Source organism: Trachypithecus francoisi, unplaced genomic scaffold, assembly GCF_009764315.1.
Source record: "Trachypithecus francoisi isolate TF-2019V2 unplaced genomic scaffold, Tfra_2.0 Lachesis_group10, whole genome shotgun sequence".
NCBI classification, from domain to species: Eukaryota; Metazoa; Chordata; class Mammalia; order Primates; family Cercopithecidae; genus Trachypithecus; species Trachypithecus francoisi.
In genome coordinates this window covers 84,600,317-84,627,722 of record NW_022681455.1, presented here as the reverse complement: position 1 = coordinate 84,627,722, position 27,406 = coordinate 84,600,317, and the positions used below count along the sequence as shown (strand labels likewise).

The window sequence follows — 27,406 nt, the reverse complement described above, 5'->3', positions numbered from 1 at the left end:
AAACTGGCAAACCATTGGTAAAAAAAAAGATAACAAACACGAACTTAATGACAAAATCAAGCAATTTTCTTGCCTCGGCCTCCCAGGTAGCTGGGATTATGGGCACACCAGCCCCATGCCCAGCTAATTTTTGTATTTATTTTTAGTAGAGATGGGGTTTCACCATGTTGGCCAGGCTGGTCTTGAACTCCCGACTTCAAGTGATCCACCTGCCTCGGCCTCCCAAAGTGCTGGAATTACAGGTGTGAGCCACCATGCCCAGCCCGAGGATCACTTTTGAGGCCAGGAGTTTGACAGCAGCCTGGGGAAACTAGGGAGGCCCTATCTCTATTTAAATAAATATGTTTTTAAAGAGTACTTAGTCTTCAAAGGTTGTTTTATTTTTGTCCACTATTCAAACCAGTACCTGAATTAAGACAACGTTACAGAAATGTTGTGACTAGGCCATTTGTATTTTGAAACCCGAAATTTAAAAAAAAGAAGTGTTCAAGTTTTTCTCAGTCTGAGAGAGACTGTGTTAGTGTGAGACAAGGCAAAGTGGGGTAGAAGGGCCTTCCAGGGTTAAGTCCACGAGGAAGGTGACGATTTGGGAGAATCTGAAGTTTCAAGTAAGGAGTTGTCGTTGGGATCAAACTGTGCGGGTCCAAGAATGCCAGGCTAAGAAACCAGTATATTTTATTTTCTGATAAAAAGAGGATGCTTTTTTTGGCAAATTTATGCTTTGAAATGAATATGCTGCGCTAGATGGGAAGGAGAAGAGAAATGCAAAGAAGAAAAGGTGAGTTCAAGGACAGAAACACTCCCTCTTTGGACTCCCCCCAGTTTCATGGACTCTCCCTCCCCAAAAACACACAAGAACTTCCTGTCTTGTTTCCTTGTTTTGTGACATCATTGCAATCCCTTTGATTTTTTTCATCCCTCGAATTCCTTAGCATCCTTCAAAAGTGATGTTCCTGCAGTCTCGCAGAAGGCCGAAGGATGGATAATTTCTAGTTCAGGCCAGGGACACTCAGAAGAGAGAGAGAGAAAAAAAAAGAGAACAACAACAACAAAAACCCAAGCAGTTTCACAGGGCCTCATCTGGTCCAATTTCTTCTCATGATGCATTCATTCACTTATAAATATCTTTTGAGAACCTACTATGTGTTGGGTAGATCTAGGGATAAAATCAGGGTTAAAAATACAGTCGCCGGCCTCACAGCAAAAAAGGCACCTAAGGCCCAGAGAGGGCCACTGACTTGCCCAAAGTCACACAGCTAAAACTTCTGTAGACGAACTGCGTCTCCAACACAACTGGTGGAGGCCCACGTCGCCTGCGGCCCAGCTGCAGAATGCTACAAAGCAACAGGGCCGGGCCGGTGCCGGGGCCTCGGAAGCAGCGCAGGGGCCAGAAAGAGCAACGGTCAGTTTCCTAAGCTGTGGACTCCGGGGCTGGCGCCCGTTCGTGAATGATGTCCCTCCGCAGCCGCCGTAGCCCAGCCGGAAGTGCCGCCGGCCACGTCCACCGTGCGGCGGGAGAGGGGCTGGGAGCCAGAAGCTCGGCATGGCTGACGACGCGGGCCTGGAAACCGAACTGTGTTCCGAGCAGTTCGGGTCCGGGGAGGCACTGGGCTGCCGCGCCGCCGCGGACGGGAGCCTGCAGTGGGAGGTCGGGGGCTGGCGCTGGTGGGGGCTCTCCAGGGCCTTCACGGTCAAACCCGAAGGACGAGATGCGGGCGAAGTGGGGGCTCCCAGGGCCTCCTCACCACCCCTCTCCGGGCTCCAGGCCGTGTTCCTGCCGCAGGGCTTCCCTGATAGCGTCAGCCCGGACTATTTGCCCTACCAACTGTGGGATTCCGTGCAGGTCAGCTCTGTCGTCTGGGGCAGGGGACAGTGCAGGCCACCCATCCCTCCCCAGTTATGGACGGGTGACTGAGGCCCGGAGCCGAGCGGGGGGATCTGACATGCCCCGTACAACAAGAACAAGAACAGATGACGGCACTTAGACCGCCACAGTCCTGCGCCCGCTTCTCACCCTACTTGTTTTCTTCTCCAGGCCTTTGCTTCCAGCCTCTCCGGATCCCTGGCCACCCAGGCAGTCTTGCTGGGCATAGGGGTGGGGAACGCAAAAGCCACTGTTTCAGCTGCCACGGCCACCTGGCTCGTGAAAGGTAAGCTGCACCCCCGGAGCCTCACGTATTGCTGCTCTCAGCCCTGCCTTCACTGGGCTCTTATGTGTATATATGTATGGACTCATGCCCCATTAGGTAGAATTCAGGCAGGTCTCCCCATTGATTAGAGCGGTGCTTTGTAACCAAGTCTTACTGCCGACATCTGGAAGACCCTCATCCCACTCACCAGCTTGGCAGCCGCACTCCATTCCCCACACAGACTTCTGAGTCTAAATCATCTGGATCCCAAATCCCGTCCCTTCCCCTTTATCCCTATTCTCTTTGTGGAAGATTGCATGAGAATGCGATTGATTAAATAAAACTGCCCGCTGCCCAGGATAGGGGAAGTTGGTGAGCTGCAGAAAATAAAAGATATAATTGGTCCTGAGTAAAAGGGAGGAGAGCCTGGAAAGAATGGAAGGTATTGTGTATGCTCTGGGATACCAGATGATGCTGTAAATAATAGAGTGACTATCTGCTGAGTGTGTACAGCTTTTAAAAAATTGTTTAAGGAAAGAAAAAAAAGATACAATTTGGTACCATGCCACCCAGAGAGGGAAATAGAACAGAAAAGGGAAATTGTTACATGTTCTACAGGAGGAGGCCCCATGGCTTTTGCCACTGTCCTTTGTCTTATTTTTATTTTTTATTTTATTTTTTTTATTTTATTTTATTTTTTTTTTGAGGCGGAGTCTCGCTCTGTCGCCCGGACTGGAGTGCAGTGGCCAGATCTCAGCTCACTGCAAGCTCCGCCTCCCGGGTTTACGCCATTCTTCTGCCTCAGCCTCCTGAGTAGCTGGGACTACAGGCGCCCGCCACCTCGCCCGGCTTGTTTTTTTGTATTTTTAGTAGAGATGGGGTTTCACCGTGTTAGCCAGGATGGTCTCGATCTCCTGACCTCGTGATCCGCCCATCTCGCTTTGTCTTTCACTACTGCTCCCAGGGGATATTAGGCTGGTGCAAAAGTAATTGCGGGATTTCTTTGTCGTCGTTGCCATTAAAGGTAATGGCAAATCTGCAGTTACATTTGCACCAACCTGATACATCAGCTCTAAGGGAAAGCTCATTCCATTAGTAGAATCAGTCTGGCCACATCCCTTGTGAGCCTCTCTGGATTTTTTTTGAGAAACAGGAGCCTCCTGTTTACACCTTTACCATTAAGACTGAGAAAACTGGGCCGGGCGCGGTGGCTCACAACGCTTTTAATCCTAGCGCTTTGGGAGGCGGAGGCAGCCGGGGCAACAGAGAGAGACCCGCATCTCTATTTTTTTTTTAGACTCGTAGTCTCACTGTCTGGAATGCAGAAGTGCAGTGGCACAATCTCAGCTCACTGCAGAGAATCGTTCAAGCGATTCTCCTGCCTCAGCCTGGCAAGTAGCTAGGATTACAGGCGTGTGCCACCCTGCCCCGCTAATTTTTTGTATTTTTAGTACAGAGTTTCACCACGTTGGCCAGGCTGGTCTCGAATTCCTGACCTTGGGTGATCCATTCACCTCAACTTCCCAAAGTGCTGGGATTATAGGCATGAGCCACTGCACCTGGCTTATTGGCCGTATTTTTGGAATGCATTTGGAGCTTGGGTCAGTAGTTGCTGTTTTCATGTGATATTACCAACGTGTTGCCTATACAGATTGAATATCCCTTATCCAAAATGCTTGCAACCAGAAGTGTTTCGGATTTCAGGATTTTTTTTGGATTTTGGAATATTTTCATGTATATAATGAGATTTGTTGGGGATGAGACTCAAGTCTAAACATGAAATTCGTTTATGTTTCATATATACTTTATACACATACCTTAAAGGCAGTTTTATACAATATTTTCAATAGTGTGATTGAAACAAAGTTTGTGTTCATTGATCCATCAGAAAGCAAAGATGTCAGTGTCTCAGCCACACATGTGGACAATCTGGTTGGTTGACATCCCCATCATTCCTGACTCTGAATGTATATGCTATCAAGAAGCAGTCATTTTCTTATACCTATTCACACATAAGTACTTAACAGTATAAAATATGATACCCCACTAATACAGTGAGAAATTGTGTGTTCAGGGTAACTAAGCAGCACAGCAGGTCACCAGAACACCTGTATCAGCTTCTGAACCACAGCAGCAGCAACAAAAACGGCAGGCTGTCAGTCTTCAGCTGTTTTGATGAAAAGGTTACTGGACACCATATTTTATTTTTTAAGGTGAGAAGAAACAGAAGCGGTTGAAGGACAGGAAGCGGGTCTTCTAGGGATGAGGAAGTGTTCTGCTGGGTGGCTTTTTAAAATGTTTCTTCCAGAGTCATTTGCCTCATTAACTGTGGTTTCTATCTTAGAAGTCTCTCTTGGATTCTATAAACTGCCTGATTTCTTGTTCTGTTACGAATGTATGCTGCTCTAGTGCCTCAATAATCCCCTCCCACATCCTTACCATACTGTCTATAGGCACTTTTTCTGCAGTGTTAACAACGTCCTCTTCATTGTCACTGTTACCACGATTGCCTTGATTCAGAACTGAAGGGGGCCAGCCCCTCCACACCTGTGGGTATTTCTTGTCAGGTAGGACGAGAGACAGAAAAGAAATAAGACACAGAGACAAAGTATAGAGAAAGAACAGTGGGCCCAGGGGACCGGCACTTAGCATGCGGAGGACCTGCACTGGCACCGGTCTCTGAGTTCCCTCGGTATTTATTGATTACTATTTTCACTATCTCGGCAAGGGGAATGCGGCAGGAGAACAGGCTGATAGTGGGGAGAAGGTCAGCAGGAAAATGTGAGCAAAGGAATCTGTCACAAATAAGTTCAGGGGAGGGTACTGTGCCCAGATGTGCACGTAGGCCAGATTTATGCTTCTCTCCACCCAAACATCTCAGTGTAACAAAGAGTAGCAGAGCAGCATTGCCGCCAGCATCTCTTGCCTCCAGCCACAGGGCGGTTTTCTCCTATCTCAGAATCGAACGAGTGTACGATCGGGTTTTACACCGAGACATTTTGTCTCCAGGGACATGCAGGAGACGGAGGCCTTCCTCTTATCTCAGCAGCAAGAGGCCTTTTTCTTTTACTAATCCTCCTCAGCACAGACCCTTTACGGGGTGTTGGGCTGGGGGACAGTCAAGTCTTTCCCTTCCCACGAGGCAACATCTCAGATTGTCTCAGTCAGGGGAAACCTTGGACAATATCCAGGCTTTCTTGGGCAGAGGTCCCTACAGCTTTCCACAGTGCATTGTGCCCCTGGTTAATCGAGACTGGAGAATGGTGATGACTTTTACCAAGCATACTGCCTGTAAACATATTGTTAACAAGGCACATCCTGCACAGCCCTAGATCCCTTAAATCTTGATTCCATACAGCACATTTTTGTGAGCACAGGGTTGGGGCTAAAGTTACAGATTAACAGCATCTCAAGGCAAAACAATTTTCTTATTACAGATCAAAATGGAGTTTCTTATGTCTTCCTTTTCTACACAGACACAGTAACAGTCTGATCTCTCTTTTCCCTACAAGAACAGTTTGTGCTGTTTCACCATTGGCTGTTTCTACTGTTGGCGTCGTGTCTGCACTCCCAAAAGCTGCGGATTTTGGAGCATTTCAGATTTTAGGTTTTTTGATCAGGAATGCTTAACCTTGGCCAGGCATGGCGGCTCATCCCTGTAATCCCAGCACTTTGGGATTGGGGGGCCAAGGTGGACGGATCAGTTGAGGTCAGGACCTCAAGACCAGCCTAACCAATATGGTAAAACCCCATCAGTACTAAAAATACAAAGATTAGCCGGGCATGGTGGCACATGCCTGTAGTCCCAGCTACTCGGGAAGCAGAGGCAGGAAAATCACTTGAACCCGGGAGGTGGAGGTTGCATTGAACCGAGATAGTGCCACTGCACTCCAGCCTGGGCAACAGAGCAGTATCCTGTCTGAAACAAAAAAGGAACGCTCAACCTTTAACTCAGACAAGTTATTAAGAAAAATTAAGATCATTTTAAGATATGAAAAAAAAAGGGCGGGGGGCAGGTGTGGTGGCTCACGCCTATAATCCCAGTACTTGAGGAGGCCAAGGCAGGTGGATCGCTTGAGGTCAGGAGTTAGACACCACCCCGGCCCACGTGGTTTAACCCCATCTCAAACAAAAAACAAAAATTGGCCTGGCGTGGTGGTAGGCACCTGTAGTCCAGCCTGGACGACAGATTGAGACTCTGTCTCAAAGAAAAAGGATGAAAAATCTACTTGAAAGGCTTCTTGTTATTGGCTGGGTGCGGTAGCTCATGCCTATGATCCCAGCACTTTGGGAGGCCGAGGCAGGCGGATCACCTGAGGTCGGGAGTTCGAGACCAGCCTGACCAACATGGAGAAACTCCGTCTCTACTAAAAATACAAAATTAGCTGGGCGTGGTGGTGCGCGCCTGTAATCCCAGCTGCTCAGGAGGCTGAGGTGGGAGAATCGCTTGAACCTGGGAGGCGGAGGTTGTGGTGAGCCAAGATCATGTCATTGCACTCCAGCCTGGGCAACAAGAGCGAAACTCCATCTAAAAAATAAATAAATAAGGCTTGTTATCGATAGTAAAAGAAGCTCTCAATTAGGATTTTACAAGCCCATTTTCATCAGACATGGGAAATTTCTGTGCAGAGCTTCATATGAGAAAATTACTTGGAATTTTTTGATGTGATCATTTTCAGTTACATGTCTCTCAGTGGAACATGATGCTAATTGTCATGAGTAGCAATAGTAATAAAACTTGTTGCTAATATTTTGGCAACCTACCTTAAGCCGCACATTTTTTACCGTTATATGTATCTCTGCAGCAGCCATATTAGTTAGCTGCCATTATTCACTTTTTAGATGGAAAAACAGACAAATTTTTTTGTGTGGTTATGTAACTTATCCAGGGTCACTCAGGGCCATGATTTTGACCCAGGCGGACTTATTCCTGTGTTCAGCTCTTAACTACCACGCTCTTTTGCCAGCTAAGATTTTCAAGTGGAGCCAAGTACAATTGTGGTCATTCCTTACTAGGACTCAGATGTTTCTAGATCTTACAGCTTGGCTAATTGTAAATCAGGAGGGAAGAAAAGCAAGTGGGAGTTAAGTTTTCTATTCTAGTGGACAGTATTGACTCAGATGATAGGGAGTATATGTATCATTTGTCCTGCAAATGCCTCTGATGATCCATGGAAAGGTAGCATAGGCTCCGTTTCTGTCAGGTGACCCAAGGAGGACATACACCTGAGTGGATACAAGTGTGTAGCCAAAGGGAAGAAAAATAGAGTCTGGGTTGGACATAGTGGTTCATGCCTATAATCCAAACACTTTGGGAGGCGGAGGCAGGCAGATCACCTGAGGTCAGGAGTTTGAGACTGGCCTGGCCAACATGGTGAAACCCCGTCTCTACTAAAAATACAAAAATTAGCCGGGTGTGGTGGTGCGCGCCTGTAATCCCAGCTACACAGGAGGCAGAGGCAGGAGAAGATCTTGAACCCAGGAGATGGAGGTTGCAGTGAGCCAAGATCACGCTACTGCACTTCAGCCTGGGCGACAGAGCGAGACTCCATCTCAAAGAAAAGAAAAATAGAGTCTGCCCCACGGACTCCTTCTCAACAGGTAAAAGTAATCCTGCCATGTTCACAGTCACTAAGTTGATTCAGTACCAGAATCTTGAATGGCACAATGATGATTTTGCCAAGAATATAATGTACTTGAAGGGAAGAGGTTAAAGTGAGTGATGGGAGGCCTGTAAAACCACCTTGTTGGGTATTACTTCCAGGGTCAGACAGGACAGAAATGGAGAAACAAAGCAGGCCAGATGGCAATAGCTTGGACTCATGCTTTCCTTCAGTGAGATAGCCCCAGCTGATGGTGGCCATGAGAGAGGGCAGCCCCAGTGTGGCCATGTCTTCAGGTTCTTCCAGAGAAGCTGGAAATCCATATTTTCTTGTAAAATGCCCCAATTTTATTCATCAATCTGATGGGAGTCTCAGTGAAAGGGAATGATCCCTCCCAAGGTCTCAGGATCATTGTGAAGATGAAAAGGCACAGGTATTTCAGGTGTGCACCAGAGCGCTTACTGATTTCCCTCAAGTCCAGGGTGGGCAAGCATGACTCAGTGCCCAAGAAGGCTCTGGAAAGGGGAGAATGCATCTGCTCTCAGTGGAGAATGGGAGGGCTGGTCCAGGTCATCGCATTTATGTTTTGTGGAAGCTCCCAGCCCTCATTCCCATAACGTAGTGTCCTTTCTCCTACATCCCCACCTCAGGGTCAGTGCCCTCAAGCTCAGACAAGTCCAAATCCTCTCCCCGTGGTGTTTGTCCTCTCCCATGTCCACTGTATGAGTCTCTCCCAGGTGTCTCGTTCTAAAATATTCCTGCCAGGCCTAATGGGTGCTACTGTCTGTATAATGGATGGTCCAAATTGACAAATTTTTTCTGTAAAGGGCCAGATCTTAATGCTTTGCAGGCTTTATAATCTTAGTTGCAGTAACTCAGTTCTGCCATTGTCGTGCAAAAACAGCCATAGACAATCAGTAAACACATGGGCATGGCTGCATTCCAGTAATACTTTATTTCCAAAACCAGGGAGTAGTAACAGTTTACTGATCCCTGGTCTAACTCAGTGTTTTCTATACTGATTGCTGTCTGCTCTTTGGCTGGATTTTGATCGTGGAATCATCTCGGTCACTGTGGTCATGAAGTACTTGGCAGAGAGAGTTAGGTAGCCAGAAAGCATTGGTTGTGCAAATGAAGGTCCCACTGATTCCAGAGACTTCTCTTACTCTGCCCAGCCTAAGGAGGCCTGTCCCTCTGCCGTGCAACCCCAGCTGCAGTTCAAATCTTTTTTTTTTTTTTTTCCTGAGACTGGGTCTTGCTCTGTCACCCAGGCTGGAGTGCAGTGACATGATCATAGCTCACTGCAGCATTGATATCCTGAGTTCAAGCCATCCTTCCACCTCGGCCTCCCAAGTAGCTGGGTCTACAGGCATGCCACCATGCCTGGCTAATTTCTTTCCCACTTTTTGTAGAGATGGGGGTCTTGCTGTGTTGCCCAGGCTGGTCTTGAACTCCTGGCCTCAAGCGATCCCTGGGCCCAAACCCCCTGTAATCTCAAAGTGCTGGGATTATAGGCCTGAGCCACCATACCCGGCCCAAATCCTGTTATTTATTTATCCCGTAATAACCATCTGGAGCCACCTGCCCAGCCTAACAGCTAGAATAGGTAAGCAATAACATTTGAATTTCCACTTAAGATTTCCTGCTTTTTTGAATAGTTTTACCAAATAAGTAAATATTCCTAAGTGCTATGTTGTTTAGTTTTAAGTTTAGAGTTTTACGAACTGTGCTGTATGTGGTCTTCATGAGTTATTTTCATGCAAGAGTTTAATAGTAGTATTCATCTATGAATGAATGCCTCTGGGTGAATATACTAGAATGTATGTATTCTGTCAGTCAATATTTGCATTATTCCCAGGTTTTTTGCTGTTATGAACAATTCTGCAAAGAACGTTTCTTGTCCATGTCTCCTAGGGGACATGTTGAGGAACTGCTATGTGTAGGCACTTCTGACCCCGTCATGCAGCTATGACTGTCCGCAACTTCTAGTACCAGATTGAGTTCCCAAGGGCAGTGACTCAGGGTGAATTGACCAATTCAGTGCCAGGGTCTGCCAGGCCCCACAGCTCCCACACCTCTTCTTTGCTCCTTACCTGTGCCTTCTCTCCCCAGATTCAACCGGCATGCTGGGCCGCATCGTCTTTGCCTGGTGGAAAGGGTGAGTTTGTCTTCCTGGCCAGCAACTCTGGCAACTCTTCCTAGTGGTGGTAGTAATGATAGTAACAGTATTGCCATTAATTTTGTGTGTAAGGGTTCCATGAGATGGTCTATGCAAAGTGCTTAATGCCCATGGCATCGTACATAATAGGGCTAAGTAAACACTAGCCACCATTAACAGCTGTAACTGTGCCCCCTGAGCCTCTGTATGTTGTCTCTAATCCTTACAGCAACTCTGTAGGATGGGAATGGATATGTACATTTCATAAATGTGAATGAGGGAGGTTACTTGCCCAGACCATACAGCTTATAACTAGTGAGATGGGATTTGAACCTGAAGCCTGTTCTTTCCATGATACTGGGCAGTTCACTGGGCAGAACCCTCAACCAGGCCGTGTGTTCAGGATCTCCTTATGTGTGTCTGATACCCCTCCCAAGAATGTTCCCATTCCCTCCAGGAGATCTCACACCGAGACTTGGGCCTAATGCTGCAAATCCTGAGTTGGGCTGGGGCCGCAGTATCCTCCTGACCCTAGAGAAGTTCTTTTCAAGTGTTTGTGCACAGGGCAGGGAGTCACTGTCTGACGAAAAGGGCAGGTGAGGTCCTAGGCCTGGATGTCGGAGCCCAGCTCTCTTAGCCTTTTCCCCCACTGTCCGTGTGATCCAGGGAAATCATATCCCCTATCAGGGCTAGTTGTCTGGAACATGCAGGGTTACACGCTCAGTGTGATGTTTACTAGTCCAAAATACACTCGCTGGGTACCCTCACTCTAAAGCAAGAAGAAGAATAGGAAGAGGCAGAGGAACCCAGGAAGAGCCTCCCTCCAAGGATGGACAGAGGTTGGGGAGCAGCCACAAGACAATCAGGGTTTTCCTTGGTAAACCATGAGTTCATAAGCGGGAGACACTAGGCAATCAGTCAGTCACTGAAGATCCTCCCAGCTAATGGTGGCATTTTAGGTAGCAGTGACCGGGTGTGGGGACAGATCTCTGTCTAGGGGTGTGGATTTTCCTGAGCTGTTCAGACTTTACTGTGGTCCAGGACTCCCCACACTGCCCATAGGATGTGTTTCTCCTTAAATCCAAATTACAACAACCTCTCCTCCCCAACAGGAGCAAACTGGACTGCAATGCCAAGCAGTGGAGGTGAGGAGGAGCGGGGATAAGGGAGGAGAGTCTTCCATTATGAAAGTGTCCTACCTCTGACCTCTAATCTCTGATCCCTCCCCAGGCTTTTTGCAGACATCCTCAATGATGTAGCCATGTTCCTTGAGATTATGGCTCCTGTATACCCAATCTGTTTCACTATGACCGTCTCCACCAGCAACCTGGCCAAGGTAGCCACCTGTGGGGCACCCATCTGCCCAAGACACCTGCCTTGGTAGTGTATATGAGTTTACCTGGGCTCTGTGTTCAAGCCACTTCGAGAAGAGTAAGAAAGTTCAGATGTTTCTACTCAAACCCAACCATCCTTTCTGACCCTCCTCCAGCCAGACAGCGTCTAGTGCCCCAGAAAGTGTAAGGCAATGTCTAGAGCCACAGGACTGGGGAGGGAGCTCCGAGCTGAGAAGTGGAAAGGGGTTGTCCAACGTCAACATTTGGGACCAGCTTCCTTGACTTCCGTTTGGTTCTTTCAGTACAGTATTTATGGAGTGCCTGCTGCATGTTTGGCACAGAATGTGGCCTCCTGGCTTTGGAAAGAAACCACACATAATTGCTTCAGTGTTTGTGGAATTATAGGTACAGGTATTCCAAATGAGAAATGTGGGGGCCTGCAAGAGAGTGAGGCGGGGATTCCAGCCTGGTCAGGGAGTGTAGGAAGAGCTCCCCCCGAGCCTGGGTCCTGAAGATGGAGTTTAAGGTGCAGGGCGGGTGTTCCCGGCAAAAGAAACAGCACAGCTTAAGGTCTGGAGGCAAGATGGAGATGGAGCACAGACCACACCGTGAGCTGGGGGACACGTGGGGTGCAGGTACACTCTTCCTCCACGCCAGGCTGTTGCCTGCACAACCTTTACAGGTTGGTCTCATCCAAATGAGGACACTGAGGCCTGGCGTGGTTCAGTAAAGAGCATATCCTGTCAGAGTTAAGTACCTGGCCCAGAGGAGAAACTCAAAAAAATGGAAGACCCATTCCAAGGCCCGTCTATCAACTTAAAATCACATTAGGGCCATGTTTCTCCATAAGCACTGGCATTTGGGTTACAACGGTTCCTTGTGGTGGAGGACATTTAGCTTCCCTGGTGCAGGCCTAAATGCTATGAGCACCCCTAAACAGGGTAGGAAAACCCAGAGAAAAGCACGGCTATAGCTATGGACCGAGGGTTGTGCTCTCTGGCTTTTGCTTCCAATTCTGCCTTTGGGGCCTCAGTCTCTTCATCTGTCCAACAAGGGAATGGAACAGGGCCATGAGCTTCCCTCTGAAGACCCCTCTCTAGAGTTCCTCTCTCCACCACCTCCATGTCCAGCTGTACCAAGAGAAGCCAGTTTGGCTGTCATCCATGCTACCGCCACCACCACTGCCACCTCCTCCTCCTCTTCCCCCTTCCCCTTACCTGTCACCTTCAGCTGAACCTTCAGTTCTATTATGTTTCCCTCCTCAAAATGTCTAATCCATTCTCTCCTCCGTCTCCCTGTCACCACCTGTCACTGCTGAGAGAGCACTGTTGCTTCCCAGGTAGCCTCCCTGCCGCTCCCCTCTCAGAGCAGCCTAGTGATCCTTTCAAAGAGGAAAGTGATCCAGTCACTCTGCTGCCCTGTTGCTCTTAGGGAAAGACCTTCACCAGGCTTGCCAGGCTCTGCGTGGTCAGGTCCGTGTCAGCCATTCTGCCCTCACTTTGTCCCTCGTTCCTCTGGCCTTGGAACAGACTGTTTCCTCTGTCTGCATATGAACTTGTTTATTTATTATCTGTTGATCTATACGCTCCATGAGGGCAGGGCCTGGGTCTGACTTGTATCACAGCACCTAAGTCTATGTCTGGCCTCTAAAAGAGCCCTCAGCCTGGGGTGGTGACTCATGCCTGTAATCCCAGCACTTTGGGAGGCCGGCATGGGAAGATCTCTTGAGCCCAGGAGTTCCAGGCCCACCTGGGCAACACAGGGAGACTCTGTCTGTATTCAAAAACTGAAGATAAATAAAAATAGTAATAAAAGAGCTTTGATGAACTCAGGATGATTGTGGGTGACTAGTGACCCTCCTGATGAGCTTTATCCTGCAATCTCAGAGGGAGAGTTCTGGGCGCCCTGGGAGGTCAGGGCCATAAGTGTAGGTTTTGACAGCTTTCACTGGGGCAGGAAGAGAGTAGAGGAATTACAGGAGGCAGATGTAAGCATGAAGCTGGAAACCAGCTTGAGCCTCCTGCCAGCAATGGGGAGGGTGTGGCCAAAGCAGGAGCTGGAGGGCTGGGAGTTCTGGGATGAGAATGGTCTTTGGGCCTCCACCTTGGAGAAGGAAATTAAGTTTCTGTGAGGCCAGTCCCCAAGGTGGTAGTGGCAGGCGGGACTCCAGTTTCCTAGAACAGGACAGGGAAGTTGAGCCTAGGGGGCATCAAGGTAAGAAGTAGCATTCAGAGTTTGGCCAGGGCCAGGTTTTCTCCAGCTGGTCTGAGTGCCTGTGTTACCAGGACATGTGTCTCCACCAACCTTCTCTCTTCCCCTCCCCACCCAGTGTATCGTGAGTGTTGCTGGTGGGGCCACTCGGGCTGCCCTGACCGTGCACCAGGCTCGGAGGAACAACATGGCTGACGTGTCAGCCAAGGACAGCAGCCAGGTGAGCACCAGAGCTGGAGGGAGGGCGTGGGGTGGGGAGGGGAAGTGGGGAGAAGCCCCTGAGTGCCCTGGAGGGCCCAGGAGCACATAGGAAGAAGTGTGGGTGCTCCCTGCTGACTCAAGACACCCAGGCAGGAGTAGGGTTTGGGCTCTGGTGGCAGCAAGTCTGAGCTGATCTCAGGCCCTGCCCGCCACCTGTGTGGCTGAGAGCAAGCCCTCAGCCTTGCCCTCTCCAGACCCCACCTTGCAAGCTGGATGTTCTGATCACATGAGGCCCCACATGTCAAGGCAGTTGGCAAGTCAGAGGCACCCAGCACGTGGGTTTGCTGGGTCACTGGCTGGGGCCTCCACTCAGCAGTTTAGCAGGCCTGCTGGCCCAGCCCCCCTACCTGCCCCAGGGAGCCTAGAGTTGGGGTAGGGACACCCCTAAGGCTGAACTCTGCATGGATTAGACCTCCACAAACCCCATGCTGAGGGCTTAACTCTCTCGCCTGTCATCCTAGCACTTTGGGAGGCCGAGGTGGGAGGATCACTTGAGGCCAGGAGTTTGAAACCAGCCTGGGCAATCCAGCGAGACCCCATCTCTACAAAATATATAAAAGAAACACTAACCAGGTGTGGTGGTGCACACCTGTAGTCCCACCCTCAAGCCCAGGAGGTGGAGGCTGCAGTGAGCTATGTTCACCCCAGTGCACTCCAGCCCGGGTGACAGAGCAAGACCCTGTCTCAAAAACAAACAAACTCTCACACCAACCTTGCAAGGTAGGTACTACTTTAGCCCTGGTTTACAGATGAGGAAATTAAGGCCCAGGGAAGTCCCAGTAGTGTGAGATGGTTTTCTTTGACACTGAAGCAATTTAGAAACTGCTGTTCTATGCATTCCTACTTTCTGGCCTTCTCTTCCATTGTTTGGCTCAATAATCTTAACCCAAGCTAATATTTATTAAGCACTAACCATGTGCCAAATATTTCATTTCCGGGAACTCTTTAAATTCTCACAGTGGGCATGTGCAGTAAATGCTCATGGTTGCCTTAGTACAGATGAGGAAATAAAGTATGAAGAGGTCCCATCTCCCTGGGAACCCCTGGGGAAGTCCCTTCTCCCAGGATGCTCAGGCTCATTCCACCCATTGTCTCTTCTGAACCTAAGTCCACAGGCTGTTAAGGAGCAAGAAGGAAGCACAGCACAGGCCCCTCACCGCACGACTCCCGGCTCCATGCCTGCTGTCCCTCGCCTGTTCTCTCGCTGGCCCCCAGCCCTCACCCTAACCCCAAGCCATTTTTCCCAAGGCCCCAGGGCTTCCTTGGTCCACAGAGTCAGGAACATATCCAGGACTAACCTGGGAATGTGTCAGTCCCACAGCAGACCCCAACTTTCTGCCGATGCAGCTTTGCTGTCACTGGATGTGGCCACTGGAAATGACTCTTCCCACCTGGGAGAGAGGAGGTCCCTCTGCTCCTGAGCTTCCAAGGTTCCTGATCCCCAGTTTCCTGCCACACCCACAGCCTTTATTCCCACAGCATACGCCCTTCCCCCGGGGGTGGCTGGGTGAGAAGAGCTCTCCCGTCTCAGGTCCTCTCTATGCCAGGACCAGCTCTACCTGGGAGCCCAGTTGTCAGGGGCACTAATCCAGACTCCACTCTCATGATGAGTTGGGGGCAGGGAGCCTGGGGTCCCCTAGGGTGATCTCAATCCAGCCATCAGAGTGTTCTTATAACATTGATACACAAGGGAAGAGGTGTGGATCTTGTTCCTTTTCTTCCAGGGTGGTTCCTTGACCCCTTTGCAAATTTATCTGCCAGTTATTGCATGCCAAAGGAGCTTGGTGGGAGGGGAGCAGTCAACTTAAAATCAGTAAATAAAAGTTATTCCAGCTCATGCCTGTTACCCCAGCACTTTGGGAAGCTGAGGTGGGGATCACTTGAGCCCAGGAGTTCAAGATCAGCCTGGGCAATATAGCAAGACTCATCTTTACCAAAAAATGCAGTAATAATCAGTGGAGGCGTGGTGGTAGGATCACTTGAGCTCAGGAGTTTGAGGTGGTCATGAGTTAAGATTGTACCACTGCACTCCAGCCTGGGTGACAGAGCGAGACCCTATTTCTTTAAAAAAAAAAAAAAAGTACACATTAGTAAGTGCCTGAGTGTGGGTCTATTCTGGTGACTTGCAAGGCAATGAAGACGTGTTCATGGGTAGGGTATTCCAAGGGCACCTACCTGGGCAAAGAAGCAACTGATACACATATATGTATTTAGACAGGGTATCACTGTGTCTCCCAGGCTGGAGTACAGTGGTGCAATCATGGCTTAATGTTTTTTTCTTTTTTGGAGACAGAGTCTTGCTCTGTTGCCCAGGCTGGAGTGAAGTGGTGTGATCTCAGCTCACTGCAACCTCCACCTGCCAGGCTCAAACAGTTCAGCCTCCTGAGTAGCTGGGACTACAGGCACACACCACCATACCCGGATAATTTTTTGTATTTTTAGTAGAGACATGGTCTCACCATGTTGCCCAGGCTGGTCTTGAACTCCTGAGCTCAGGGAATCTGCCCACCTCGGCCTCCCAAATTGCTTGGATTACAGGCACAAGCCACTATGCCCCACCAAATGTTTAATTTTTTTGTAGAGATAGGGTCCCACTATGTTGCCCAGGCTGGTCTCAAGCTCCTGGACTCAAGTGATCTGCCCACCTCAACCTCCCAAAGTGCTGGTACTACAGGTGTGAGCCACCTCGAGCTGGCATCTTTTAAATGACAGTTTACCCACCAAAAACTAAAAATTTACTCCCATTGCAGTAGGGAGCCCTGGGAGGTTGTGGAGCAGGGAGGATGGGGTGAAAGGCACTCAAGGGTACTCAGTGGCCTGGAGGGACACCCTCCAACTCCTACTCCCTCTGCCATTTTCCAGGAGACACTGGTGAACCTGGCAGGGCTCTTGGTCAGCCTCCTGATGCTCCCTCTGGTGTCAGGTTGCCCTGGGTAAGCTGGGAGCAGGGTGGGCAGGAGAGCCCCAGCTGGGCCTCTGCCTGCCTCGGCTACCTCACTCTCTCACCCCAGCTTCAGCCTTGGATGTTTCTTCTTCCTCACTGCCCTCCACATCTATGCCAACTACCGCGCGGTCCGATCCCTGGTCATGGAGACCTTGAACGAAGGCCGGCTCCGGCTGGTCCTGAAGCACTACCTTCAGAGGGGAGAGGTACTCGACCCCACTGCAGCCAATCGCATGGAGCCGCTATGGACAGGTGACTCTGCCCCTTGTCTCGGGTCCTGTGTCTCAGCCTCTCCCACTGCCTAGGCGTCCTGACCCCAGCTTCCCACAGGTTTCTGGCCAGCTCCGTCTCTATCCCTGGGAGTCCCCCTACACCGCTTGGTCTCCAGGTGAGTGGCCTGGCCTCTCCCACTCATCACCGCTGCCACCCACACTCCCGCACACACCCCGCACTCCAGTTACACACTGGCCTCCCTAGCAAGGCCCCACCTCTCTGTCCTGGTTTCTTCATTGCTGCTGGACAGACATGGGGGCAGTGTGGGTATGTGAGGAAGGAAAGGGTGTATAACATTGAAGCAGATGTAAGGGATGTGTTTGATGGGTGAAGGAAGAATGGGCAGATGGGGAGTTTGGATGACTGGATATAGGAAGAAAGGATAGATTTGGGTGTGTGGGTAATGGCTGAGGGAGAGAGGAAGTGAGGGGCCCTGAGTGAAGCCTGGATCATTTCAGTTCACCATGGGTGGCTGTTCAGTGGCTGGTTGGGCATGCCTGCCTTTGCTGTCCTCCACCCCCACTGCACTTTCCTCTCCCCCACAGTGTCTTTGAGCTGCAACAGCTGGTTGAGGGGCACGAAGAACCCTACCTCCTCTGCTGGGACCAGTCACGAAGTGAGTGTGCCTAGTTCTCCCAGCCTAAGATGCACCCTCCCGGGTCAGCCTCTCATTCCTCCAAGCCAGGGACCCCAGCTCTGGGCAGTTTGGAGGCTGCCTGTTCTGGGGGTTGCTCTAGACCATTCAAATTACAGCTGCAATGCCCCAGTGAAATTCACTTCACCCCTTTGTAAAACGGAGCTAACAGTACCTGCCTTATTCCTTGCGGTGTTTTTATGAGGATCAGATAATGTGACTGCAAAGCATCTTATATATTGCAGCACTCTTAGTAAGGCTGTGACCTTTGCTGTCCCTGGGAAAACCACCCTTCTCTCCCGTCCTGGGTTGCCTCTTGGGTAAACAAGTCCTTGAGTGTGCTGGTCTGCTGGTGAGTGTGAAAAGGCGCTTATTCTCACTAGCCATTAAAGAAATGCAAAATAGACCCAGCCCAGTGAGCTGCTGTGAAGTTGTATTTGGAAATTGGTCAGTTTGGCCCAAACATTGGCGAGCAACAGGAGATGGAAAGGAAAGGGTGAGGTGCTGGCCTTCCATGCCAGGCCAAGGTCTCAGGGCAGACAGGGGAAGCAGGGTGATGGGATTGAGGGGGTTTGGGAGGTTTCCATTCCCTGATACCAGTCTGTCTCTGGGTCCCTCCAGACCAGGTACAGGTAGTTCTGAACCAGAAGGCAGGCCCCAAGACCGTCCTAAGGGCCGCCACACATGGGCTGATGCTTGGGGCCCTGCAGGGAGATGGCCCCCTTCCAGCAGAGCTGGAGGAGCTGAGGAACCAGATGCAGGCAGGTAAGTGCCTCACAATCTAGACTGCTGATGCCTCAGGGCAGGGAGGAGAGGGGACAGACTCTGTCCTGCTGGAGGATACAGAGCTTCTTGTTCTGCACCCCCGCACCCAGGTCCTAAGAAAGAGAGCTGGGTCATCGTCAAGGAGACACACCAAGTGTTGGATATGCTGTTCCCAAAGTTCTTGAAAGGTAACATACCTCAGCTCATGGCTGCTTGGTCCCTGAAGCCTTGTTCCTGGGGGCCCCAACTTCCCCCACTCCCACCCTTCCATCTGAAAGGTGAAAGACTTGGGTTCTTGGTCCTGATGCAGAGGCTCACACCTATAATTCTAGCGCCGTGGGAGGCCTAGGTGGGCAGATTGCTTGACACCCTGCCTGGGCAACATGGTGAAAACTTGTCTCCACAAAAAAATACAAAAATTAGGTGTGATTCTGCACTTGTGGTTGCAGCTACTCAGGAGGCTGAGATGAGAGGATTACCTGACCTGGGAGAGGTCGAGGCTACAGTGAGCCATGATTGTACCAGCCTGGGTGACAGAGCAAGACCCTCTCTCTCTCTCAAAAAAAAAAAAAAAAAAAAAAAAAAAAAAAGACTGCCAGGCACAGTGGCTCACACCTGTAATTCCAGCACTTTGGGAGGCCAAAGCAGGCAGATACTTGAGCTCAGGAGTTCGAGGCCAGCCTGGGCAACATGGTGAAACCCTGTCTCTACCAAAAATATAAAACAAAATTAGCTGTGCGTGGTGATGCACGCCTGTGGGACTGTCAGGAGGCTGAAATGGGAGGATCACTTGAGCCTAGGAGGCAGAGGTTGCAGTGAGCCCAGATTGTGCCACTGTACTCCAGCCTGCGTGACAGAGACCCCCATCTCAAAAAAAAAAAAAAAAAGATGGGTTCTCCCTGCAGTCCTAAGTTTAGCACTGTTTCCCTGTCTATAGGATGGAGAGCTTAGAATGATCTCTGAGGTGGTATCCGCGTGGATAGTCTGCGTAATCCTATTTGGCATGTAGGAAATGGGAGGATGGAGTGGGGAGGCCTTCACATTGATGAGGACGTTTTGTCTGGCGCCTGTGCCATCCCAGCGCTCTTCTGTGTGCCATTTCAATGAATTTTTCCTGCAGCCAGGTGTGGTTTCAGCCTCATTTTATGCCAGACTCACCCAGCAGAGGCAGTGGGAGCCCCATTAGTGCACAAAGCCTGCACCCAGCCTGTGTCTCTCCTTACCCTTGTCCCCAGCATTCCCGGCAGCACCCCATGATCTCTCCCCAGGACTGCAGGATGCTGGCTGGAAGACCGAGAAGCACCAGCTAGAGGTGGACGAGTGGAGAGCTACATGGCTTCTGTCTCCCGAAAAGAAAGTCTTGTGAGCAGCCCAGACAGAGGCCCAAGCCCAGGACAGGAACCTGGAGCAAGGACACTTTGGCCACAGCAGGACAGGGGAAAGGCAGCTTTATTTTTCCTTAGGGCAACTGCAGCTGGTGGGCCAGGCCCTCATGGGAAGTGACTGCCAATTAGATGCAGTGGGCCCCAGGCAGAGGAAGGCTGGGAGAAGGAGAGCCAGGACCTTCTCACCCCACTGCCCCTTCCCCTTTTCTGGAGAGCACCGCAGGCTCCTCACCACCACTTCCTGTGAGGCTGTGGCTTATGGTGTCCAACACAGTTGGTCTTAGGCATAGAAGCCCCAGAGGAACACGGCCACCGCCATCATGAGCAGAGCATTGAGGTTGACCACACGGGCCCAGCTCGGGTCCTCACTGATGTCCTCCAGCCGCCTGGTTGCTGCCACTGCCTCCTCCTGGGTAAGGGGCAGAGGACTGCCCACCCCACCCCTGCTCATTCCACAAAACCAGAGCAGGCACTGGTGGAAGAAGCTTGGTGCCGGGGCTTGGGGCTCTGAGGGAAATTGAGGCCCTGCAGTTAGTTTGTGGGAACTCAGCTCTCCTAACCCCACCTGCTGGCATGGTGCCCTACCGTGCATCTCCATGGCACGCTCTGGGCACCCATTCTGTACAGGGAGTGAGGATCCTTCCTGTTCATCAGCATCCAGGTCCTCCCGTTCCTCCTTGCTGTGCCGGAGACTGAAGACCAGGCGGTGGAGCTGGGGAGGGTGGGAGCACGGACTAGATGGGAGTTTTCTGTCCCCCCATGCCCAACCCTGAAGTCTCTTGCACACCAGCTCGTCACTGCCTGCCCTACCCACCTCTTGAGTTCACACAGCCAGCCCAGGCTCAACTCATGCCAACTCCACCCTACATGGCAGCCCTGTGCTCTCAGGATAAACTCCGAGCCCCTGAGCTTGTGTTTACAGCTGTTGGCCCTGCTCCCCCAGCTTCATCAGCTCAGGTCCCCTGTCTACACCCAGATGGTAGCGCTTGCGACCCTGGCCTGGCAGTCCTGCTCATAGTGTTCTGTGCCTGTGTGCTCCCACCCTTCCCTCCTGCTGCTGCGGAATCCCTGTCATCCTTCCACACCCGGATCTCTTGTCCTGTCCTCACCCCACCCTGCCACCATCAGCCCTGCCTGGAGCCACCTGCCCTTCAGCAACAAAACCAAAACTTTTTGTGAGCGTTCAAGATGGTATTGTGCCCCACCAGTCAGATCCTGTGTTTTGAGTCCCAAAGGCCATGCCAAGGATTGGCTCTGAGAGGCTTTAATCACCAACCCATCAACATCAAGCCTCCCCCAGGCCGATTCAAATAAATGTATTTAAATAAAAATGCTTGCTGTGCAATTGCAACTGCGGCTGGACCCCCAGCCCGCTCCCATCCTCAGTCTAGAAATTCAGGTCCTCCCCACTGCACTCCAGGAAGCAGAGAGCAGGTGTAAGTGGTTGCTGTGTCCCACAGTGCTTGCTTGAGGCACCCGGCCACTCACGTGCTTGCGGGGAATGGGCGCGGTGCACAGCGAGACCAGGAGGGTGAGGAGGCCGGAGCAGAGAAACAGCACGATGGCGAAGTAGAGGTAGTGCACGCCGCAGAGGAAAGCCGGGCACGCTGAGGGCTGCACACAGCTGCCCGAGCCGAAGGAGAACTCGGGAATCAGGCGTGCCAGGCCCATCAGGAGGCCCCCGATGAGTCCCCAGAAGGCGCCCTGCGAAGGAAACAGGTCAACCTGCTCAGCATGTGCAAACCCAGCCCTGCTGTCGCCATGCGCGCATGCCGCTCACCTGCTCATTAACGCGCGGCACGAAGAGTGCCAGCACGAAGACGGCGGACACGGGCGGTGCCAGGTAGCTGGAGACGGCCTGGATGTAATCGAAGAGCTGCCCGCCCTGCGCCGCCTGCACCACGGGAAGCCACGCCACCGACACTACCACGATGAACACCACCCAGAGCCTGCGGCGGAGGCCGTCGGATAAAACCCCGGACCCTGGACTCCCCTGCGCGTGCGCAAGCCCCCGCCCCGGCTGAGCCTTTAGGGAGGAGGGGCACCCAGGCCGCACCGTCCCACCAGCAGCAGCTCGCGGTCGCCGGCGCTGGGCCGCAGGCGCGTATAGATGTCCATGGTGAAGAGTGTGCTGCTGCTGTTGAAGATGGAGGCCAGCGAGGACATGAGCGCGGCCAGCATGACCGCCAGCATGAGTCCGCGCAGACCTGCGGGCCGACGGCAGCCGTGAGGCTGGGGCCACTGGGGGTCAAGGGCGGCTGCAGCTGCGCGAGGGACGACCCCTCCCAGCAGCGGGCTCCGCAGCGAGCTTGCACCTGTGGCCAGGGACCGCCCTCACCGTTGGGCATGAGCTTCACGACGAGCCGCGGGTAGGCAATGTTGGAGCAGCCCACCTCCGTGCCGCACACGCGCCTGCACACCTCGGGCACCACGCACGCCACCTCGTCTGCCAGAGAAAGCCCACCGCGCGGCTAGGGCGGGGCCTGGTCTGGGAATCCCAGGAGGTAGGGACTGGGAATCCTAGCAGAGGAGGCGTGCGATCCCCGGAGGGAGGCGGGACTCCGCGCCCAAACTCCCGAGTCTTAGGAGGGTGGCTAAACTGGGAGACGGGTGCCCGGTCGCTGGCACAGGAAAGGGGTGGGGCGGGGACGCGGACGTTACCCGGGTACAGAATGCGGCTGATCATTCCCGGCATGACCATGAGGAACATGGGCGTCAGCTTCAGGTACCCGCACAGGATGCAGCCCGCCTTGATGTGGGTCAGGCTCTTCCCGGCCAGGCAGCGCTGCACAATGACCTACGGGAGGGGCGTTCAGCTGCCCGCGTGCGGGCCTCTCCTTGGCCCCGCCCAGCGCCCGGGCTCTAGTATGTGCCCCGCCTCTGGCTGGTGAGTGCCCCAAGTTCAGCTGCACGCTCGGAGCAGATGGAGCCTTCTGTCTGGTTTAGCATCACCCTGGAGAGGTTCTCGCCTCTCAGACTGCGCCTTAGACAGTTGTGGGAAAGGCAGGTAGGGACTCAGGCTCCACCCGTCTCGGCTCCGCCCGGGCCTCACTGCAGGCGCAGCCCTGTCCCCGCACCTGGTCGCTGCACCAGTACCATCCCGAGACGATCGTGAGTCCCAGGAGCAGCGCGGGCCACGGCAGATCCCCGGTCACGGGGTGCCGAAGCAGGTGGTAGGAGTCGGGCCGGGGTCGATAGCAGGAGGTGGAGATGTTTCCCACGGCTGGATCCTCGGACACCGTCAGCGAAGTTGCGGCTCTCAGGTATTTGTCGAAGAGACCCGAATACCCGCCCACCTCGTGGAAGGCTGCCGGGCAAGGCCGTCAGAGGACCCTTCTTAGGACCCTCAGACCGGAGTCGCGCGACGGCCCCGCGCGCAGGCCGAGAGCTCCGCGATCACGCCCTTCGCGCCCCTCCCTGGTAGGCGAGCCCCTACCGTAACCCATGAGGATGCAGGAGCCCCCCAGGATGACGAAGGTCTGTACCGTGTCCGTGTACATCAGCGCGGCCAGCCCTCCTGCAACAGGCCGGGGTCAGGGGACAGCCCAGCTGTTTATGTTACAGACAGGCTGGCCTTATCAATAAGGCATCTTTGTGGGAATTTGAGAGAGTTCCCCTTCCTGGAGAATAAATTTCAAAATGATGGCCCATTCTCGGGGCTCATGCACGCAGGCACCAACAAGCAGGGCTTGGTGGGCAGAGTGTGGCTTAGTTTTAGGGCCAGGCCACACTTGCAGGACCCCCACTAGCAACCCCCTCTAGGCCCCAGTTTTGTTTGTTTTTGTTTTTGAGACCGAGTCTTGCCCTGTCGCCCAGGCTGGAGAGCAATGGCGAATTTTAGCTCACTGCAACCTCCACCTCCCCAGCTCAAGCAATTCTCCTGCCTCAGCCTCCCCAGTAGCTGGGATTACAGGTGTGGGCCACCACCTCCAGCTAATTTTTTGTATCTTTCGTAGAAATGGGGTTTCACCATGTTGACCAGACTGGTCTTGAACTCCTGACCTCGTGATCTGCCTGCCTCGGCCTCCCAAAGTGCTGGGATTACAGACGTGAGCCACTGCTCCCAGCCACCCCCAGTTTTTTCTGCATCATCATAGGAGAGGGTGATTCTCTAAGATCCAATACTCAGTTCTGTTCCTTCTCAAGGTGGGGCACCTCAAGCAGGCCTTGGCACCAAGCCCTGCCTACTCTGGTCCACATCTGACCTCAGGCCCCACCCCAGGTCCCTCTGAACCATACTGGGTCTGTCTAGAGATCTTGGAGACTCGTCAGGTGCACTCTCCCAGGTGTTCAAGGCAGGCAAGAGCTGCTAAATCTTCCTTTTCTCACAGTTCTCACTCAAGCCCAGCATGGCTTTCTCTCTCTGAACTTCCAGTCAAAATCCAAGAGACAGTAGAAAGAGAGGAAGCCTTTGCTCTCCAAATATTTAGTTCCTTCTCCTGCTTGGACCACACCACACTTCCAAACCTCTCCAGCTCGCTTTCCTCTGGCAACTCCCTAAACCCTGGCCACAGCTGGCAGCAGTGTCCCAGGCCCACTCTTTTTCCTAAGCCCCTGCTGGCACCTGTCACCGTGTAAATCATGGTGATGCCCAGAAGCGCGATGACGGAGGCATAGATGTTCCAGCCCAGAGCCTGCTGGATGAATACAGCTCCGGAGAACATGTCCACCTTTGGGGAGGAGCAAGTGCCAGGTCAGGACCCAGGGCAGTGTCCCTGGCCCACCTCCTGCCCAGACCATGCCCTACTAGCTTCAAAGCTTCCCTCCATTTTTCCAGGTCCCAGCATTGTGGCTGGTGCCCTGGAGACATTCCTTGCAGGTTCTGCCTCCATCATCATAACCCTCACAGTGGTTTCTCCTAGGTCCCACGCCCTCCAGAGTTCTCTAGAGACCCCACTCATGACTCTGCCCTTCTAGGGCCCCATCGCATCCGCCACACGCGCTCACCGAGATCTTGGTGAAGATATACAGGAAAAGGGAGAGCACAGACAGGTAGAGGCGGATGCGGCGGCCGCCGAAGCGCTTGCGCAGGTACTGTGGCATGGTGATGACCCCCGCCGTCAGGTACACGGGTGCAAAGAGCCAGCCCAGTAGCAGCACCACGAAGAGCGCCTGCCGGGGGCAGTACTGCTGCTGAGGGTGGCTTTGCCCTCATCCCTGAGGATCTGACCTCTTCGTGAAGGTGCTACTCCAAGCGAGTGACCCTGGAAAGGGCCACATCTGGGGCCCAGAGGACAACTGCAGGCGATGGCCCCGGGGCCCCGGGCACCAAAGAACAGAGCTGATACCCTCCTGGGTTCTTAACTGGAGCCCTCCTTGTCTACCCAGGTTATCACTCCTGGCCCGTTTCTCCCAATGTTGTACCTATGTTCATCTAGATATGAACCCCAGCATAGACCCCTCAGACTGACCCGAGCCAAAGCCACCCAAACCTTGTGTCCCTCAAGGCTCAGCTCAGTGGTCTCCTCCTCCAGGAAGCCCTGAGCTCAAAGCCTGATCTCCCCTCCAACAGAAGCCTCAGTCCCAGAGCTTTGTATCTGCTCCTCACTTCTACAGACGGCTTTCACTTGGCCCCAAGTTCCTCACAGACCACAGCTTCAGAGCACATCTGAGCAGGTGCTTCCCTGGCTTTGAGGCTGCTCACCCCACTCAGAGAGGAATACATGGAAGCTCCTAGAGGCAGTGGCTGGTCCAGGCTGGCTCACATGGCAAGTCAGAAGCAGGACCAACAGTGGTCACCCCTGCACCCCTCTACTTCCTGGCTAGATGTGTGACCTCCACTCCCAGCCCAACCTCAGTCCCACTGCCAGTCTCATTCCCCCTTTCCTGGAGTTTCCCCAAGGTGTGACCCTTCCAGATGTTCTCACTGGGGGTGGGGTTATTGGAAAAAAAAGGGCCTCACATTCCATTCGAATCCAGCCACAGCCAAGCCACTTGCAGCGCCAGTCCCTGCCAGGCCCACAAAGTGGCCACTGCCGATGTTGCTGGCGAAGAGCGATGCCCCAACCTGGGTGGCCAGAGGAGGGAGTGAGCAGGGCTGCTTCTCCAGGCCCCCTCCCATTCCCAGTCCAGCCCGTCTCACCGGCCACCACACCATGCTGCGTCCTGCCAGGAAGTAGCCGCCCACAGTGCCTCTGTTGGTTCTGCACATGGACTGGGAGACAGAGGCGGGGGAGACCTGGGTTTGGGGCACAGCCTTGGACTTCATTAGCGTCCTCAATACATTCCTCAGCCTTGTTTCTGGCTGAAGATTAACAAGCCTAGTTTCCCTGATCATTTGCACTGCCACCCCCAACTCCTCCCACTCAGGGCAACCCAGGCTCTAATCCCAGTGTCCAATTCCCCAAGTCTTTTCACATATTTTTTCTTTTTCTTCCTTTTCTTTTCCTTCATTTTTTGAGACAGAGTCTTGCTCTTGTTGCCCAGGCTGGAGTGCAGGGGCATGATTTCGGCTCACTGCAATCTCCACCTTCCAGGTTCAAGCAATTCTCATCCTCAGCCTCCGAAGTAGCTGGGATTATAGACACATGCCACTACACCCAGCTATTTGTATTTATTTATTTATTTTTATATATTTTAGTGGAGACAGGGTTTCACCAAGTTGGCCAGGCTGGTCTTGAACTCCTGGCTTCAAGCAATTCACCTGCCTTGGCCTCCCAAAGTACTGAGATTACAGGCATGAACCATCGTACCCAGCCCCACATCTGTTTTTAGAGATAAGGTCTTGCTCTGTCTCCTAGGCTGGAGTGCAGTGACATGATCATAGCTCACTGCAGCCTTGAACTCGTGGGCTCAAGCAATCTTCCCACCTTGGCCTCCGAGTAGTTGTGACTACAGGCACACACACCAGCATGCCTGGCTAATTTTTCCTTTCTTTCTTTCTTTTTTTTTTTTTCCTTTTTTTTTTTAAGAAACAAGGTCTCATCCAGGCACAGTGGCTCACACCTGTAATCCCAGCACTTTGGGAGGCAGAGACAGGAGGATTGCTTGAGCCTAAGAGTTCGAGACCAGCCTGGGCAACAGAGTGAGACCCCTCTCTATTTAAAAATAAATACTTTTTAAATAAATTTTTAAAATAAAACAGAGATGTGGTTTCACCATGTTGGCCAGTGTGGTCTCAAACTCCTGGCCTCAGTGATCCCCCTGCCTTGGCCTCCCAAAGTGCTGGGATTACAGGCGTGAGCCACTAGTCCCGTCTCAACTCCCCAGGATTTATCGTGCATGGATTTGGCTTGACCTTCCTGGGGGCCTTGGATATTTTCTGCTGGTCAGCCATAATGTGGCCAGGGGAATGAGACGCCATTTAGAATGTCAACCCTGATAAAAATCCATGGACCCCTTCAGCTAGCACACTCCCAAGGTGGGAAGACAAGGAAGGAATGTTGGCTGGGCCTTCCTGAGGCCCTCCAAAGACCTGTTTGCCCCCAGGCCTAAGTTTCTCCTTCAAAGATCCAAGCATCATTCTCCCACCCTTGGCCCCCTGAGACTTTTCTCCCAGGCCCCAAAGCCAGCAGCCCCCAGCAGCACCCCACCCCCACTTCTTACCCACAAGCCAACGCCAATGACCAGCAGGAAATATGCAGCAATGACTAGAATGTCAGCAGGATTGTCGATCAGGGCCCTCTGGGCCCCCAGCTCTGGTGCTGAGCCTGCCTCTGTGTGCTCCTCCATTCTCCCCAGGATCTGCCCCATCCAGGGACCAGTCCCTG

The 27,406-nt window shown here is 52.4% G+C and overlaps 2 protein-coding genes across 3 annotated transcripts; one reads left to right on the top strand and one right to left on the bottom strand.

Moving 5' to 3' along the window:
- The first annotated feature begins 1,479 nt into the window (after positions 1–1,479).
- On the top strand, positions 1,480–21,036 carry RUSF1 (RUS family member 1). Its single transcript, XM_033218256.1, has 13 exons — positions 1,480–1,843; positions 2,036–2,150; positions 9,845–9,890; positions 11,003–11,035; positions 11,121–11,226; positions 13,554–13,655; positions 16,559–16,629; positions 16,708–16,892; positions 16,971–17,028; positions 17,459–17,529; positions 18,169–18,312; positions 18,423–18,500; positions 19,581–21,036. The coding sequence occupies exons 1-13, from the start codon at positions 1,544–1,546 to the stop codon at positions 19,676–19,678; spliced, it is 1,407 nt and encodes a 468-aa protein (XP_033074147.1). The 5' UTR covers positions 1,480–1,543; the 3' UTR covers positions 19,679–21,036.
- SLC5A2 (solute carrier family 5 member 2) lies at positions 19,746–27,406 on the bottom strand. 2 transcript variants are annotated; one of them, XM_033218254.1, is made up of 13 exons: positions 27,243–27,406; positions 25,780–25,851; positions 25,600–25,704; positions 24,645–24,809; positions 24,262–24,367; positions 23,134–23,214; positions 22,775–23,004; positions 22,359–22,494; positions 22,036–22,143; positions 21,754–21,904; positions 21,478–21,646; positions 21,186–21,401; positions 19,746–20,409 (listed from the first exon to the last, which is right to left on the bottom strand). In XM_033218254.1, the coding sequence occupies exons 1-13, from the start codon at positions 27,387–27,389 to the stop codon at positions 19,978–19,980; spliced, it is 2,118 nt and encodes a 705-aa protein (XP_033074145.1). In that variant the 5' UTR covers positions 27,390–27,406; the 3' UTR covers positions 19,746–19,977. The 2 variants fall into 2 exon arrangements, with proteins under 2 accessions (XP_033074145.1, XP_033074146.1); XM_033218255.1 differs by having other exon boundaries at positions 21,754–21,834.